The 16,519-nt window shown below is 48.4% G+C and overlaps 1 protein-coding gene across 3 annotated transcripts in view; it reads right to left on the reverse strand.

The window, feature by feature from the left end:
• Trappc9 (trafficking protein particle complex 9) overlaps positions 1–16,519 on the reverse strand; it is a 466,270-nt gene that overhangs the window by 87,468 nt on the left and 362,283 nt on the right. For all 3 annotated transcript variants that reach the window (XM_031345566.1, XM_031345557.1, XM_031345575.1), the window contains one exon: positions 12,229–12,319. In XM_031345566.1, the coding sequence (XP_031201426.1) occupies positions 12,229–12,319 (91 nt within the window). The remainder of the gene's footprint in view (positions 1–12,228; positions 12,320–16,519) is intronic.

Raw genomic sequence — 16,519 nt, forward strand, 5'->3', positions numbered from 1 at the left:
CCAGGGGGAGGCCAAGGGTAGCAGCAGTTATAGCAGCCACCCTATAAGGAGCATCCAGCATTACAACCATGTGGGGCAAGGCACCACTGTAATAAACACCTCCCTGGTTAGTGCTCACCTCTTTTTCAGGTCTCACACACTTGTTGACAGTCACCTCTAGCTGGGTCCAAGCCTGTGTCAGTGACAGGGACTCCAAAAAACTCAGCACAGAGGGTGCCAAGTAGACAACACACCTGGGATGCATCTGACTTGCGGACACCCCGAGAAAACACCCTGGCCTGACTCTCCACCTTCTCAATTTGAAACAAGGGCTTATGGCTTACTGGCCTTTGGCCCTTTGGTAGTGTGATCAATAGTCCTCACTCACAGCTCTTGCATGGGCCCCTGAGGCAGGCATTTCTATCATGCCCGATCTTTGTATCTGTTTAGGAAGATATGAGAACCTTTACCACAAATATCCACGGGAGACAACCAGGCACAACCTGGAGCCAAAAGCCCAGCCAGGATCCAAGATGATTCAAAATTAAGGTAGGTCCAGAGAACCTTAAACTGACAGAACTGAAATAGAGAACAGCAAAACAATGGTCTATCAGTGTTAGGTGAGCAAATGGGTTCACCAGGCCAGCTGTTTTGAGACTCTGTTTTGAGAGCTCCCACCCAGCGCTGGGGTGGCACAGTGCTACCTGCTGAACTCTATGGCCACTTCCCTCTATCTGAATCTCACTGTCTATACCTTGTAAGTGACACTGACATAAGCAGCATGTTGGGGGCCATATTATACTCCTAGACAGGGAGATGCAGGGATGCACAAGCTAGCTCACCTGAGAACCACACTGTTGCTCAGAAAAAGGCCTAAGACTCTGCTCCTGACATAAAGAGGAACCTTCCGAGGCAGGGACCTGGAATCCCTGGGATGATGGTTATCAGCTGAATCTTGGTAGATCTGTCACTCTCTCTCTGAGGACCACGAACAAGAAACTCTATGGGGTGAGCATCAGGGTGGCTCAGCAAACATATGCCATCTCTCTGGATACCCCAGCTCAGAGCCAATCTAAGACAGAAGTCACTTGGTATGGTTTATGCAGTGACTAAGACTGGCAACTCCTGGAGGTGACGATGGTGCCCCTACTCTTGCAGTAACAATGAGACAAAGGGGCCTGAAACAGAGCATGCACATTCTGAGAGAACCGGCTCCTAACGTTGGCTTTCCTCTTGCTGGCTATCCAGCCTGAGCAGGTGCTCTGGGCATTACTGGGAACAGGAAATGTTGGTCCCTTCCTCCCAGGACTCCATTGGAGATTACAGAAGGTTGTATGGTGAGAGCTTGGAGCGGACCTTCTTCTTAGACTACCTCTTCCACAGTGGCTCTAGATTGCAATGAGGACACTCCCGTCATATTTTTGGTATTTTCAGCTTTGGGACTTTGGAGACAAAGTCTTCAGACTCTCTTGGGCTACAGATCAAGGAGCAAGTTGGAAGAAACGATACTGGGGAATGAGAACAAATCTAATTCTTAGAGCAATCTAGGGACTAATGCCACCCACCTCTCTCAGAGGCCTTATTCCTGAGTATATCTGCATATCCTGGAAGAGAGGCCTCAGAGAATTTCTAGGAGCAGGAGGGATAAGATAGCCTTGGGGACTGACCTCATCAAGTCCTCCGCCCTATTCTCTGGCCTAGCTGAAGCTCCATAGACACGGAGCATAAGGCACAGCGAGGTCAAGAACTAATGTGACCTGATGCTCCCAGCCTACTAGAACAAGGTGCAAGCTCTCACGCTCTTGCTAGGCTATTGCCCCAACTCTCGTGTAAGACCCAAAAGGGACCAAGTGACATCCAGGCTAGTGAAAGCCCTAGTGCCAGGGTCAGGCAGCCTGTCCACTAAACACAAGGTGCCCTTGGAAATACCCTATAGTCACCCGCCTCCACATGTCATAGCCCTGGGTTCTCCTGGAACACAGAGCGACAGCAAAGCACCCAGCTTTCTGTGAGCAAGCGAAGTCCTAGGCTTCTCAACTCAAGAACAGTTGTCGCTACACTAGCCCCTGTGTACAGGAACAGGCTTGGTGCTCATTCTAACCCACAACAAAATCTACCACCTGCCAGGAAAACCCTGGCATCGGACAGTGGAAAAAAAAGAAAGCACGTGCAAGACGGTGAGGGTGGACAGAGAATATTCCAGTCGTTCACCTAAATACCCACCTACCCACTCCTGAGCCCCAATGGTATTTATTCCCTCACTTCGTTCTCTCTTGGGCATTATCTGTATACCAGTTCCATGCCTGGCCCAGCTCAACAAGGGGCAGAAGTGACTAGGCTCTGGGAAAGCTCTCTGACTTGCAGAAGCAGCCATTCCAACTTCTCACTGTCCCAGAGACACTTAGCACTGGGCAAAGCTGGCTCTGGGAAAGAAAAGGAAGCTCCTGCTAGGACCCCAGGAGCCTCTGATCCAAGCTGGACTTAATACCCCTCCACCTGAATAGAACATTTACCAGGTGCCAGTCCTGAATGGCTATCTTACATGGATTACATCATTTCATCTTAGAGCCATGAAGTACGGTCATGTCTACTTTACAGATTCAGAAACTGAGGCTTTTCAAGGTTAAGGTTGCAAAACAAGGACAGGGTAAGCCAGAGCCACAGTTCTTCTTAGGCATCAATTGTGGCAGAAATGAGGGTGTTCTGCATCTTTGGCACTCCCACCAGGATCTATACCCTGTCCCCCTTGGGAAGTCCTGGAAACACTTTTCAAGGTAAGGGGCATATCCTCTGATAAGAGGCACAGTGGGTAAAGCCTATTTAGCCATTATTTTAGCTGCTGGCTCCAAGCTGCTGCCCAGTGACAAAGTGCCAACCTTGGGCCCTAAGAGGCAGATGTCACCAGGAACTGCCTGGGAAAGGTCAAGGGCTAAACCTTTGAAGTGTCCTGTCAGACTCAAGGTCTGGCTTCAAAGTAGCCAGGATGCCGGCACTCCTTCAAGGACCAGATCATCTCTGAGTTCACCAGATGGGGGAGGGGATGGGGGGGTTGTTCCACAGGAGTCCAGCCAGGTATCTCTGCCTATGCTGTCACATGGCCCCTCCCCAATCCTCTCTCTTTCTAAAGAAGTTAAGCATCAGAACTTTAAGTGCCCTCCCTAGCCTTGCTTCCTGCTCTGTAGCATATTCCGAGTACCAGAAGTAGACCAGGAACATTAGGCACCATGAGGTCAAGAACTAGGCCCTGCCTGAAGCTCCCAGCCGACTAGCACATGGTGCAAGGACTCACATACTTCCTGCCCTGACCCTGGAGACATAAAAAGGACAATATGACATCTGGGCTGTTCCCCTGGAGCATAACACCCAGTCACCACACAGTAGGCACACAGTGGCCTCCAGTCATTCTCTAGCACATGTTAGGTTTGCAAATGGCTCCAAACATCCCAGCAAAGGAACTCCTGACTTGTTTATGCCATAAGGAAAGGCGCAGACTCTGCTGCATTTACTATGGAGGGGAGAACTCCACAAAGGTAGGTGTTTCTCAGGTATCTTGGGCCTTCCTAGTCCCTGTCTCCCCCTGGGATGAGCAGAGCCAGCCTTGAGCACTGACAAGGCAAGACCAGAGCCCAGACTTCTCCTGATCCAATAGCAAGAAAGAGGGTACAGGACTACGGGGAAGAGCGGAGTGTGGTGCCTGTACTCTGCACTGACGGGGAACTCCTCCTATGTGACAGATACTGCTGCCTCTGCTGGGGATTTCTCTTACCTGCCCTAAAATCAGGACACAGACCCTGCACCTTGAGGCTAGTGCTGTTCCTGTTCCTCCTGCCAGGACCAAGCAAAGAATGTGCCCCCGACTGAACCAGAGGTAATGGTGAGTGCAGCCCTACCACCCACAGGACCCACGAGGGCTCCACTCTCCATTCATGCATCCCATCAGCAGGCACACCCTGAGTAGGCTCACTTCCCAAGCCCAGGGACTGTGGACCACGGGGGTGCCCCCCCAACATAGTAGAAACTGTCCTTCTGTGAAGTCTAGACACAGCTCCATCAGGCCACTGCAGACCCCCAGTCTCTCCTACATGGAGCGCCAAGGCTTAAGGACAAGCCAAATTCACTAAATGATGCCTGTGAGGTCAACGGTAGAAATGAGTCTGACATTTACTTCTGACTTTGAATCCTCAAGTCACCCTCTAGGTCTCAGGCCAAGACATTCACTCAAAGCTGGGGTCAGAGTCCAAGTCTGCTGCCTCCTGAGTTCACTACAGGATGAGGGCGGTAATATCAGCAGTCATAGAGAAGTGAACGCCTCTGATCACGTTCCTGGACTCCTGCTAATGTGTTCTGCTTGCTCCTCTGCTTCAGCAAAAAATGGCTTGACCACTCACTTGATGTTCCTAGGGAAGGCAGCTCCACTCCTCCCCCCCACCGCCTTTAACCGAATCTCTGGACTGATTGCTTTCCTCCCTCCCTGTAGAAGCCCTATGTGACACTTGATTGCACAGTCATAAGGGACCAGCTTTAGGCTGTCAAGGAGCCTGGCTAAAGGGATTGGGAGGTGTGGATTCGATATCCTGGTGGGAAATTTTGGGACAAGCCCCACAGCTGGCTGGGCATGTCAAGGTGCCCATGGATATCAGTGATGGAAAATGCCATCCCAGCCAAGTTATCTGAAGGCTCTGGGCATCCTGCAAAATGGGGACCATCTGGCACGGTCACCAAGGGAGATCTCATGAGCATCTTCCTCCAGTAGGTAAAGTGAGGAGGCAGGAATTGAACCTGGGCCTGTGTCCAGAGCATGTCCTCCACAGATGCCCACAGGACTTTCAGAAGAGTTAGAGACAGGAGAGCCCACAAAAGCATGGCTGTCATGGCAATGAGTATATACCCATGTGCAAGGCCTAGCCCTATTGCACTGATGCCCAGCCAGTGTGTGGGAGCAAGGAAGAGCTTCACAGAGATATTGGGGATTCAGTTTAGGGAAAGGGGAAGAGGTGGCAGGGGACAGAGCTGGCTGTGCTTCTGTAGAGAGGCTGTGTCTCTCTCGCTGAGATTATTTGCCTCCTTAGGATCCCACAGCACATTTATAAGCCAGGGGGAATCTCACAAAGCACCTTATCCACTCCCATGTGTGCTGAGTAATCCTGGATTCTGAGCACGGGAAGCAGGAGTAAAGACTGCCCTCAGGTCCCAGGGATGGCAGAAGGGTGGGTACAGCCTGATCTGTCCCAGGTCCGTAGGAATGAAGATGGAAAGCTCTGTCAGACAATTCAGAGTCCACCAGGGATAGAAGTCAACATTGCAGAGGGGGTAGTGTGAGGTCCATGTAGAGAGCGGGGGGAAGGAGCTAAGAGCAGCCTCGTGGAACCAGGGAGTCTGGGGCACAGGTTGTAGCCTCCATACTCATCCTAGGTGATAGGCTAATGCAGGCTCTGAGACCAGGATGGGTGGTTAGTCCCACAGACATGATTGTAAGAGAAGTTGGGGACAAACCAACCAGAAAAATAAAATCCTTCAACAGCAGATAGTTGAGAGAGCTGGCGGCCATCTTAGATATCATGAGGGAAGAAGGCACGGGGCAGCTGGCACCTGCTAGCCAGCCAACTGCTGCCTTCTTTCTAGCCCTTTCATGACATGATTATTTTTCTCAGTGACAGCTCCCAACTGCCCAGGCTCTGCAGGGTTCTCAATTGTGCATACGCTGTGTACCTGGGCTTTCCAACAAGACCCTGTTTAGTGCCCTCATTGCTGATGGTCAGTGGATCTGTGGTTCTCCTGTCAGACCTTCAGCACACCAGACTTGTGTAAGAAGCTCCTCACCCAGCCGGCACCTGAGGCTCTTTTCTTTGCTGTCCTTGCATGACACATCTAAGAACAAGAGATTCTATTCTCTGGTACAGTGAGTCCAGCTGACCTGTGTGCAGACATCCCATCCAATTACACTTATCTTTATCCATAGCCTATATTTTTCCCTCTGAGTCCTCTACTACAAGGGTTTCAAAAGGTTGTGAAATCCACAGAGATAAATTTTTCTGCAAGATGGAAATGCCAGGGGTTATTTCTTTCCTTTTTATCTTGTAAAGAAGTAATGGGAAAACTGGAAAAAGACTGAAATCTTGTTCGCTTATTTTTAGCATGTCATATATATCTTAAGACTTGCTTTCTTATTTAAGAAATGGAACACACCTAGGACAACATGACACAGGCTGAAGTCCTGGGTTTGATTCAAACTCTGTGGCTTACTGGCTGGGAAACAGAAGCATACCAGGTTCTCATCTGAAATGAGAGTAGCTCACCTGGTCCACAGAACTGTAGGTAGGGGGCTATGAGTAGCCAATGTAGCCTGTACAATGCAGAAACATGATCAAGAAGGTCCTGTTTCCCGGAAGGTAAGTATTGATCAATGGGAAGGGTCTTGCACTTGGATAAGTATGCTATTTACTTACACATGGCCTGGCCTGCCTGCTGTGGGCAAAGGGACTCCACATCAACAGAGACCCATCTTCACTTGAGCTCCTTGCGGTGTGTAGATGTAAGGCAATGAGATGGATGTGAATGCCAGCATCCCAGGATGCAAAGTGCTCCAGTGGCTCAGCAGCGAGGACAGGAGCTCTGCCTGGCTTTGAGTCATGTGAGACTCAGGAACTAAGAAACCCACAGAGACCTGGGTTTGATTTCTATCTGTGCTAATTAGCACCAATGCACACCGGCAGTCTCAGTTCCCTTGAGCTCTCTGTGACTAGGTGGCAGCAGGAGAAACTCAACAAGGGGCAGCCAGAAAAGCTATCATCACAATTAAAGCCATCCCCACAGGATCTGAGAGAGGGCTTGAGGAGTTTGCTCTGCATAAGCCAGGAGGGACAGCCCTGTATGTTCTGGTCTATGGAAACACAGCCTTTCACCCTAGGAAGGGACTATATCCTCGTTCATTCATTCATTCATTTATTCATTTATTCATTTATTCATTCATTCATAAGTGATATGTGCTGAAGGCTTATTGTTCCCATCCACTTAACAGCATGCATGCAGTTCCCATCCTCTGCTATGGATTCGTGGAGTATAAAAGTGATACAGGCAACAGTAAGAGCCCCATGAATGGGAGCAGGATGGAGGACAGAGGTGAAGAAAAGAGGTGTGTGACCAAGCCAGAGCTGCTATAGTTCCATCCTACCATTCTCTGTATGAACATGTCCATGCAAGATTCCTGAGCTAAGAAAGAACAGGACGGTGGGATGGCAACAGGACCCAGCTTTCATGTAGCAGGGCTGGGGAACTGGAAATTACACCAGAGATCACAAAAACTAAGGAAGTGCCCAGCGCTCCTGGGCCCCAGAATCTATATGGTGCTGGCTGTACTGACTGGTTTTGTGTGTCAACTTGACACAAGCCAGAGCCATCAAAGAAGAAGAAACCTCAGTTGAGGAAATACCTCCATGAGATCCAACTGTAAGGCATTTTCTCAATTAGAGATCATAGTGATCAATGCAAGAGGCCCCATCCCATGGTGGGTTGTACTATCCCTGGGCTAGTGGTCTTGGGTTCTATAAGAAAGCAGACCTAGCAAGCCAGTAAGCAGCCCTCCTCCATGGCGTCTGCATCAGCTCCTGCCTCCAGGTTCCAGCCCTGTGTGAGTTCCTTTCCTGACTTCCTTTGGTGATGAACAGTGACATGGAAGTGTAAGCCAAGTAAGCACTTGCCTCCTCAGCTTGCTTTTTGGTTATGGTGTTTCACTGCAGCAGTAGGAATCCTAACTAAGAGACTGATTAAATGCAGTATACCTTTGGAGGGGGAGAAGAACCATTCCGACACAGAAGGCTCCAGAACCACCTTCAGGTGCTCTGCTCCCAAGGAGGCCTATGAGTTCTGTTGGTGTCTGTGGGGTACATGGTCATCCCAGTAGACTGCTGCCTCACTTTCAGTATGTTGACTGGGGATCCAGCTCTGGCTCTGCCTCTTTGTGCTGCTTTCAGAACCCTCTGTGCCAGCACCCAGGCTAGCCCACAACAGGATATGATCAAACAACTTGAGGACCAACCTGGGTCTCCTACTCCTCAGCAGGAAGAAGATGTCTCCTAGGCAGGGATGGGTTCCCAGCACACACGGAAGCACCTGCTATAGAGCAATGGCCAGTAGGTATTTATTGAAGGACTAGATAAATCCATCAACCCATATAGCCCTGATCTGTATCTCCAAGACTTGAGACACAACCGGCCCCTCTGAGTCCATTATTATTTGTCCAAAGGAATGCTAATGATCACTTTGAGGACCTGTGCAGGTCTTAAGAAATGCATATGACAAAGAGCTGAGACACTGAACGGTTCTCTGCAAATGTAAGTCACATGTTCTTAGAGGCAAGGCAGGGTAGTGCCTCTCAGTGAAGTCCCCAGGGTCTGCCACTACCTAGAATGGAACTATTTATTCCTGCTCCTAGTTGCTGCCCTCAGGGTAGAGCTAAGAGCTCAGCACACATGTGTATCTGCATGAAGGCTGTCTGAATACAGAGAGCTGGAAATACCCACTTCACAGTGCAACGCATCCCTGATTTGTATTCACTGCAGGCCCAGAGAGACAGCACAGACCAATCGCTGCGGAATCTCAGAAAACACAGAGAGTTCTACAGAGAAAAGAATCTGTAGAGGGAGGAGGTAGTGGGTGGCACAGCAGTGGGACATTCCAATCAGTGTGGCAAACAGCTTAGCCCATTAGTCACCACCACTGGGTATCTATGGAAATGCTTAGAAGATGGTCTTCAGAATAGACACTCAGACGGCACATTGTTTTCTACAAGGGGGATGATGGGCCCATCCCTCTTCCTCCTCTTTCCTTCACAAAGGACCAGATTAGTCTGTATATACAAACAGACAGACAGACAGACAGACACACACACACACACACAGAGAGAGAGAGAGAGAGAGAGAGAGAGAGAGAGAGAGAGAGAGAGAGAGAGAGAGAGAGAGAGAGAGAGAGAAATGGGGGGATTAGTTAGTTGCTGTGGCCTGGCTTTCCCTGAGTCTTACTTTGCTGATGAGCACTGCAGTCTAGGTCCACAGCTAGCAGATGCCAGGATGTGGGCAAATAGTTAGTGACATCTGCATTCCACCTCCCTTTACAACCAAGATAGGAATAGCATGTCCTTGTCTCCTTGCTTGGGGGGACTCAGGTGGCCTCTCTCCTCTGGGATGACAGCAGTCCTTCCACACAGAGGAGTTGGTCCCTTGGCATTACAGATGAGGAAACTGAGGCACAGAGGACCTGACTAATAGCCCAATCCATGTATAACTCACTACTGGGAAAAGAGCAGAGCCAGGATAAAAGCCCATGTCTCCTGGATCTGTGGTGACATCACGTGGCACCTGCCTGCACCTGGCACCGTTGTCACCAGCATAGATGACCTCTGATGGCTTGGCTTCGCTCTCTGCCAAGACCCTCTAAAACACCAGCAACTTCTGGAAATCCACATCAAACCTGTAGCCCTCCAAAACAGAAAAGTCTCAGGGTAAAAACTGGGACGCATAATGTCTATTGTGGAAAAAAAAAAACCTACAAAACAGAACAAAAAAAAATCAACATTTCAAGAGATCTCCATGTTCACCAACAGAACAAGTATTAAATTATCTTCTCTCCATTTGATGAATGGCTTGGCCTTTAACAATATGTGTAAGGCTTGTTTATAATGTGGGAACTGTTTATGTTTTTGTCAAGCTTGAAAAAGGATAAGAAGGTACAATAATGGCATAGTCATTTATATAAACAAAATTAAAACCAGGGAATCACAAAATGACTTGGAAATGTACAAAACTAAAATAGAGGTTGTTTAGGGATAAGAGAGGACTCATTTCTCTTTACCTAACTTTCTTGAGTTTCTTCTTTCTTTCTTTTCTTTTTTTTTTTTTTTTTTTTTTTTTTTCTTTTTGGTTTGGGTTTTTTGCATTCTAGTCTGAGAGTAGATGACATTCACAAAGTAATACCATCAGAAGATCAAGACTTGGGGAGAAGGGGCTGTGTTGATCTGGACCTGCACCCTCTCAGCAGCAGTTCAGAGCCAGGTGAGACAGGCCAGAACCTGGTCAAGCCCTATGCAATTCCTCCCTACAAGGAGAAATTCAGGTGTCCAAGGATACTGGAGCTCACCACACAGTCTTCCTTCCTTGCCAAGCAGCTGAGATACACACTTGGAAACCAGTTACTTCAAAACAACGATCTGCTTCTTTTAAAGTGACCATGGGAATCTGTTCTAAGGACTCTCTGCTCAAGCCTGGAACAGCCTCAATGGTCTGACCCTACCCTGAAAGAAGTCATGTGGAATGTGGTGGTAAGTCTGAGCTAGTTGGCTCTACACATGAGATGTTCCGTACAGATGACAGATACAGCAGGAGATAAGTGGGTGGAAACTGGGATGAAGATGCTTCCCCATCACATGTCCCTGGCAGCCCAGGTGGCAAACACAGGGCACCATATGACCAGCTGTGAGGAGGGTATATGTCAGTGGTTTTCTCTTTCCTTCCACAACACAGCCTGGCTTCTGGTGGCCTCAGCCCACTTGGGTTTTCTAAGACTGAAGATGCATCAACTCTGCCAATGTCTTACCCCTCCAAGATCAGGAACATCATCCCTCCATGATTCCATCTGACCCTTCCCCTCACAAATAACCCCTGAAGGCCTCAGCTCAGACACATATGAGTTCTAACTTAACTTCCAAAAGCCATATACTGTTCTAGATACATGTCAGTACTCATGTATCTGGCCATATGCTGGTAGGCATGTGACACATGCTCACAATGGCCAACCCAGACCTTCTCAACTTCTAAGAAGAACAAGACTAGCCTACGACAGATTGAAACACAAAGCAGGAGGGGCTTGACCATCTCCCAAGAACCCTCTTGGGGTCTTGCCAGGGATGACTGCAGTTCATAGTGGGCATTGAAGCAAGTAAAAGCTCTCTCCCTCAAGAGTTCCTCTAGAAAAACATGATGTAGGAATGCAAGACTTATTTCAATTTCATTGGTTGACTTATGGAATCTTGCTTAAACCTTAGTATGATGACAGAAACAGACTATGAGATAGACTGCTATTGTTATGAAACTTACCATTCAACCTCTATTTCCAGCATGCCTCACACCGAAAGCATGGTTATAATACAACATTCAAGCCAACTGAGCTGTCCAGCAACTCAATGAAGTGAAATTATATGGCCCTATATACTACTGAACAAACTTTGGGGGCACAGTGAAATACCCCAGCATCACAGTGATATAACCACCACCTAATGAAACTGTCACTGGACTCCAATGTATTACTTCTCAGACAATAGTTTAAATAGTGGCCCTTTGACTTTCCTGCCAATTATGAAGAAAGTGTTACATCCAAATGGCTAACCTCTTTCCTGAACCACGTACAATGCCCAACACAGCACCCTCAATCTCTCCAAGGATGAGCATTGAAAGATGGTTGTTTTGGGGCCAACACTGAGTCACTGGTTATGGGGAAATGTGGCCCTCTAACCATCACATGTTACCCTACTAAGCAGGCCGCCTTCTGACTTCTGACCACTTGCTTACTCTTCCACTGACTTCTAAGGACATTGACTGCCTGGAGAGTCTCCCATAGCATCCCAGAGAAGTGAGTGGTCCTACATAGATGTTAAGAAGAGTCTAAGATGGGGACAAAACAATTTATTGACTAGAGAGGAAGAAGAAAACTATTACACATGACTCTACATAGTCGTTCCCAATAGACAATCTGAACAAATCACTTCCAGGTGGCAAGACAACCATCACCGCAACCAAGACTCAGGTATCTGTCACAAGCTATCTTTGAGTATGACTTAGAAAGACTTGAGAATGGACAACGTCCAGGGCTGTAGAGGAATACAATTGCCCATCAGCAGGCTGTTGAGTAATGGTGGCCTCTTGTGGGAGGAGTACCAGGATGAGATAAGGAGTTCACCAAATACACTGTCTACACTCCAGCACAGGAGGTTGTAAAGCTTAGCCCAGGAACATAATGGAAGAGCAAGCAGGAAACCATGCCCTCATTTCCCTTGACCACTCCACAAAGCTAAGGGCTACAAACATTTCCAAACTCAATTGCTATTTGAGAGGAGGGTATAGTGAGACCTAGCTATGTACTGAGCCGCCTGCCTGCAGAGGCAGCACACAGTGAGGTGAACTTCTCTGTAATTTTTCAAGGTGGTCATTATGGTGCCCTTCTGCCCACCAACCCAGAAACAAGAGGTATCATGGTACTCACCCCACTGCAGAGGCGCCAGCTGCAGGTGTTCCAAGATGAGCTGGTTCAGGAGGCCCTCCACGCTTGCCTCGCCACTGCGCTTCAGAGATGGGTAAGCCTCAGTCAAGGAAAACTTAGCTCCTGCTGAGCCCCAGGACTGGAGGAGATAGAGAAAACTCTAGACAGATACACCCCCAGATGAAAACAGTCTTAAGTAGGTAGATCATCCCTTTGCTTGAGTGGTAGTCTACCCAACAGTGAAGGCATCAACCTGAGAATGGGGAAAGCAGGGGACACAGAAGCACAGCGGGCATCTCTTCCTTCATCTCTAAATCCATTTGAGTAGGAGGCTGTCATAGAAGGAAGGAAGAGCAGCTGGGATAATCCTGTCCCAACAATGGTTTTTGCTGGGGAGGAAATAAGGCAAAATTTTAGGTTATTTTTCCTTAATAAAACATGCAGACTACAGCTGAGTGTTCAGGACGAGTGTGCATTTCTGGACACGTACTGGGTTCACGCTGGTTATATATCTCGTTGTAATTACACATGTTATTGTGAACAGGCTCTCTCGAGTGAGTTCATAATGGAGGAAGTCATAATGTCTCTCAGCAAGCATCAGTGGAGGAAGAAACCATGGCGTGGAAATGCAGACAGCAGGCAGATATGGAGAGCTGCTCTGAGGGCCCAGTGCAGTTCACAGCAGATCTGCAAGCCTCTTGCCTCCCTTCTCCCACAAAACCAAAATCACCAAATACAATCAAAAAGCAAATGGGGAAAATGAGTTCCTGATACTTGAAAAATCAGGGAACTGGAAACAGAAAGATAGCCCACGTCTTATGCCCATCTGGCAAGTCTATCCTGTTTAATAAGAATACACCTTGTCCCAAGTAGGACAAGGAGGCCACAGTGGCAGGGAGGCACTGGGGACAGAGGTACCAGGAAAGGGCTTGACACTGAGCCCACCTGGTGAAGATGAAAAGTAACAAATTGGCACTCAGCATGTGCCAACCTGAGAGCAGCCGTGCGGGGACATCTTGTAAGAGAATCAAAGGGGCAGAGGCAGGGGCAGGAGTGAGAAGGGTCAGAGCCAGTACGGGAAAGGGGCTCATGCTCCTAGGTCTCAGACCAGGACATCTCTGAAACCAGCAGCTCCACCAGGCATCTAGGGAAAGAAACACAGACCAGGGCTGCCCAGAAGGCATGGATGAACCAAAGCAAGGCTTTGCTCAGCACTGGCTGAGATGGCAGCAGACTGGCCTCCACGATGCCTAGGGAGCCTTCCCTACACATAGCCTGACCAGTCACTCTAGACTTCTCGAGCCCCCTAGTACCACAAGCACTGCCTCTTCCTATGCTGGACTTTCTGTCTTCCCCCTTGCTTCTCCTCATTTGGTTCCTTCATCTTCTCTTTGATCCCACCTCTTCTAGGAAATGCTTCTGAGCCATCTGTCTAGAAAGTTCTCCCGTTGTCCTCTTTCAAGACACATTTTATATGGTAGCTTCATCACCAAGCTTGTGAGACCCCAGGGGGCCCACAACAGTGCCAGGCTCCAACAGCTGCTCCATCAACAGTGTGACAAGTGAATGAAAGCCAGTGAGCCAGCACCCCAGGTAAGCAGCACAGGGCCATGCTTCACCCTGGGCAAAGCCCAGAGCCTCTTCTGAGATCAGTTCAGCTTTTGGGTCTTTGAATTCTACCACCGCATCTCATGAATTTTGGATGACTGGCAAAATAAACAAATAAAATTAACACCCTGAATTGGCTCCATCGGCAGCCTGAGGATAAGTACACTTCCTGCTTCACGGGACCCTGAGGAGGACCTAGTCCAAGAACGCACTAGTACACGTTTCTGTTGTCAGTAGGGTCCTGCTTCCTTCCTCTCTGGGGAATCTCTCCCCTGCCTTGCTTCAGTGAATGAGCCACAGCTTTGTGTCTCTACTTCTTGAAGGATCCCCATCTTCCAGCACTGTAGCAAAGGTTCCTTCCGTACATAATTCTCCCTTAAGGAGATCCCTCCGCATGCTCTCTCTCCATCTCATTACCACCCAAGGGCGGGTTTGCAGATGCGTTGTTATTATTGGTGAGCACTTGGCAATGCACTTTCATCCTCTTGCTTGATCCTGGGGTGTGAGGATTCTCCTGTTAGTTCAACAAGGAGGGGTAGGGCAGGTGGCTAGAGATACTGAATTAAGACTGTAACCCAAGTCTTGGAAGTCCCAAGTTTGCAAGAGAGACATGGTCTTGCAAACAGAAAACACTGACCTCTGCCAATCCCAGTACTGGCTGCGTGTTGACCTCACTGAGCAAAAGTCTGGCTGGGCTGCTCACAGTGCCAAAAGGTAGAAACGTCCTGAGTACCCACTCTCGGATGACTGAATACAAAGAATGCCGTTCCTCTGCACAATCAAATGCCATTTGGCCTTCAAAGAAAGGAAGCCTGACACATTACATGCCTGACCCTTGAAGACAATCAAAGAGAAGCCAGACACAAAAGGACAAACAGGTATGTACACAAGTACATACATATAAGTACAAGTATACATATCAACAGGCAGAAGTAAAGCCTGGATGCCAGGGATGGGGTTAAGGGATAGGGAGTTGAGGCTCTTGGTCTGGTTCCAACTAGAGAATATAAGAAGCTCCCAAGATGCACGTGGGAGAGGCTGCAGCACTGAGCTGTAGGCTTCACCATGGTTAAGATGGTAAATTAAAGATAAATAAAAACATGCTGACGGAAGGAAGGGACTCTGCAATTATGGAAAGGAGCTAGGGAAGATGAGGGGCTGAAGCCAGGTGCAGAGACTGGGAACTTGCCCAGCGGAAGGGACATCTGAGCCAAGTCTCTGGAAGGAACCAGCGGGAAATTGGGAGGGGCCCAGAAGCAGAGGCATGAGCCCAAAACGCAATGGAAGACAGAACTTCCCACCAGACAGTAAAAAAAAGTATGTTCCCCTTCTCGGCAGAGGCTCAGAGACCACTTGGGAAGTTGTGCTGATGGTCATTGCCAGCTCCAAGGAAACTGAGGTCACTGTACACAAAACTCAATGGCTCTGAGGGGGTGTTGTTCTTCCTGGAATGGCCCACTGCCAAGTTAATTTCCCCTAGCTACTCCACGCTGCCCTAGCCAACAGTTTGGCTGAGGGTGCCACCACTGTAGTGAACTCTTTCTGCAGTCCCTAGCAGGTATCCATGTGAAGTTTCCCATCCATACAATGTGACTATAGAACCCAGAAACATTCCTGTGATCATTTGCCACCAATCAGACATGGTGGTACACCCCTGTCTGAATGTCAGGACTTGGGAATCTGAGGCAAGAAGGTCAAGAATTCCTACATGCCTGCCTGAGCTACACAGTGAGACCTGTCTCAAGAAAACCCAAACCAACTAAACAAACAAACAAACAAGTAAACAAAGAGCAAAATAAAAAAGAGCTCACCAGTTTCTTAGCTACTGACCAAATCCCTGCTGGGTGGGTTGTGGCTCACTCTAAACAAAGACTGGAATTGATGGTGTGTGCCTGGGGCTGGCAGAAAGAGCATAGCTAAAGCTTTTGGGTTGGGCTCATGGCTCATCAAGGCCTAGAAGAAGAAGTAGTAAAGAGATGCTGCAATGGGGGCCCAGTGAGCATCAGTGGGAAAGGACAATAGGGATACAATAAGGATACAGTGTTACCCATTCCTTCTAATAGGTGTATGAGGTGCTTATACTGGAATAACCAGAAGCTGGGAAGTTCAACAATTCAGTCCTAGGCTGTTTAGTGGCACAGTGGCCATGGTGAGCCATTCTGCTCCATCACCTGAGCTGTAACCATATGGCATCTACAGAAAGGGAAATGACTTGCTTGGGAGCACAGGTGTGTGCACTGGCCAAAGCCAAAGCTGAAAGGTGTGCTTTATGCCCACGCAAAGCACAGGTATGTGTCTCATGGTCTTGCCATATATATATATCAAAACTTCTACAATAAAAAATAAGGCTGGTTAGTGCTCATGTCTGAGAGCAGTTCTAAACGTTTCCACAGGGAGTAGACTAAGGAGGTCCCTGTGCGAGGAGGGGCAGGGACAAGGCATGTGGGTAAACCAACTACTTTCTAGAAGCCTCTAACCATGTGCACCTATTTACACCAAGGTAGTAGTTATGTTAGTGGCTTGCATTAAGAATGAAAGCTTGTGTGTGGACAAAGCTGGGTCCCATAGTGTTCCATCCCAGTCTGAAATGAGGGAACCTTGACTGCAAAACTTTCAAACATTTGTGGGTTTTTTTTTTTTAATGCTCACTTTTGTGTTTGTTTCTTTCCACTTTCCTTCATGACTC

The sequence above is a fragment of the Mastomys coucha genome, unplaced genomic scaffold, assembly GCF_008632895.1.
Source record: "Mastomys coucha isolate ucsf_1 unplaced genomic scaffold, UCSF_Mcou_1 pScaffold11, whole genome shotgun sequence".
NCBI lineage: Eukaryota > Metazoa > Chordata > Mammalia > Rodentia > Muridae > Mastomys > Mastomys coucha.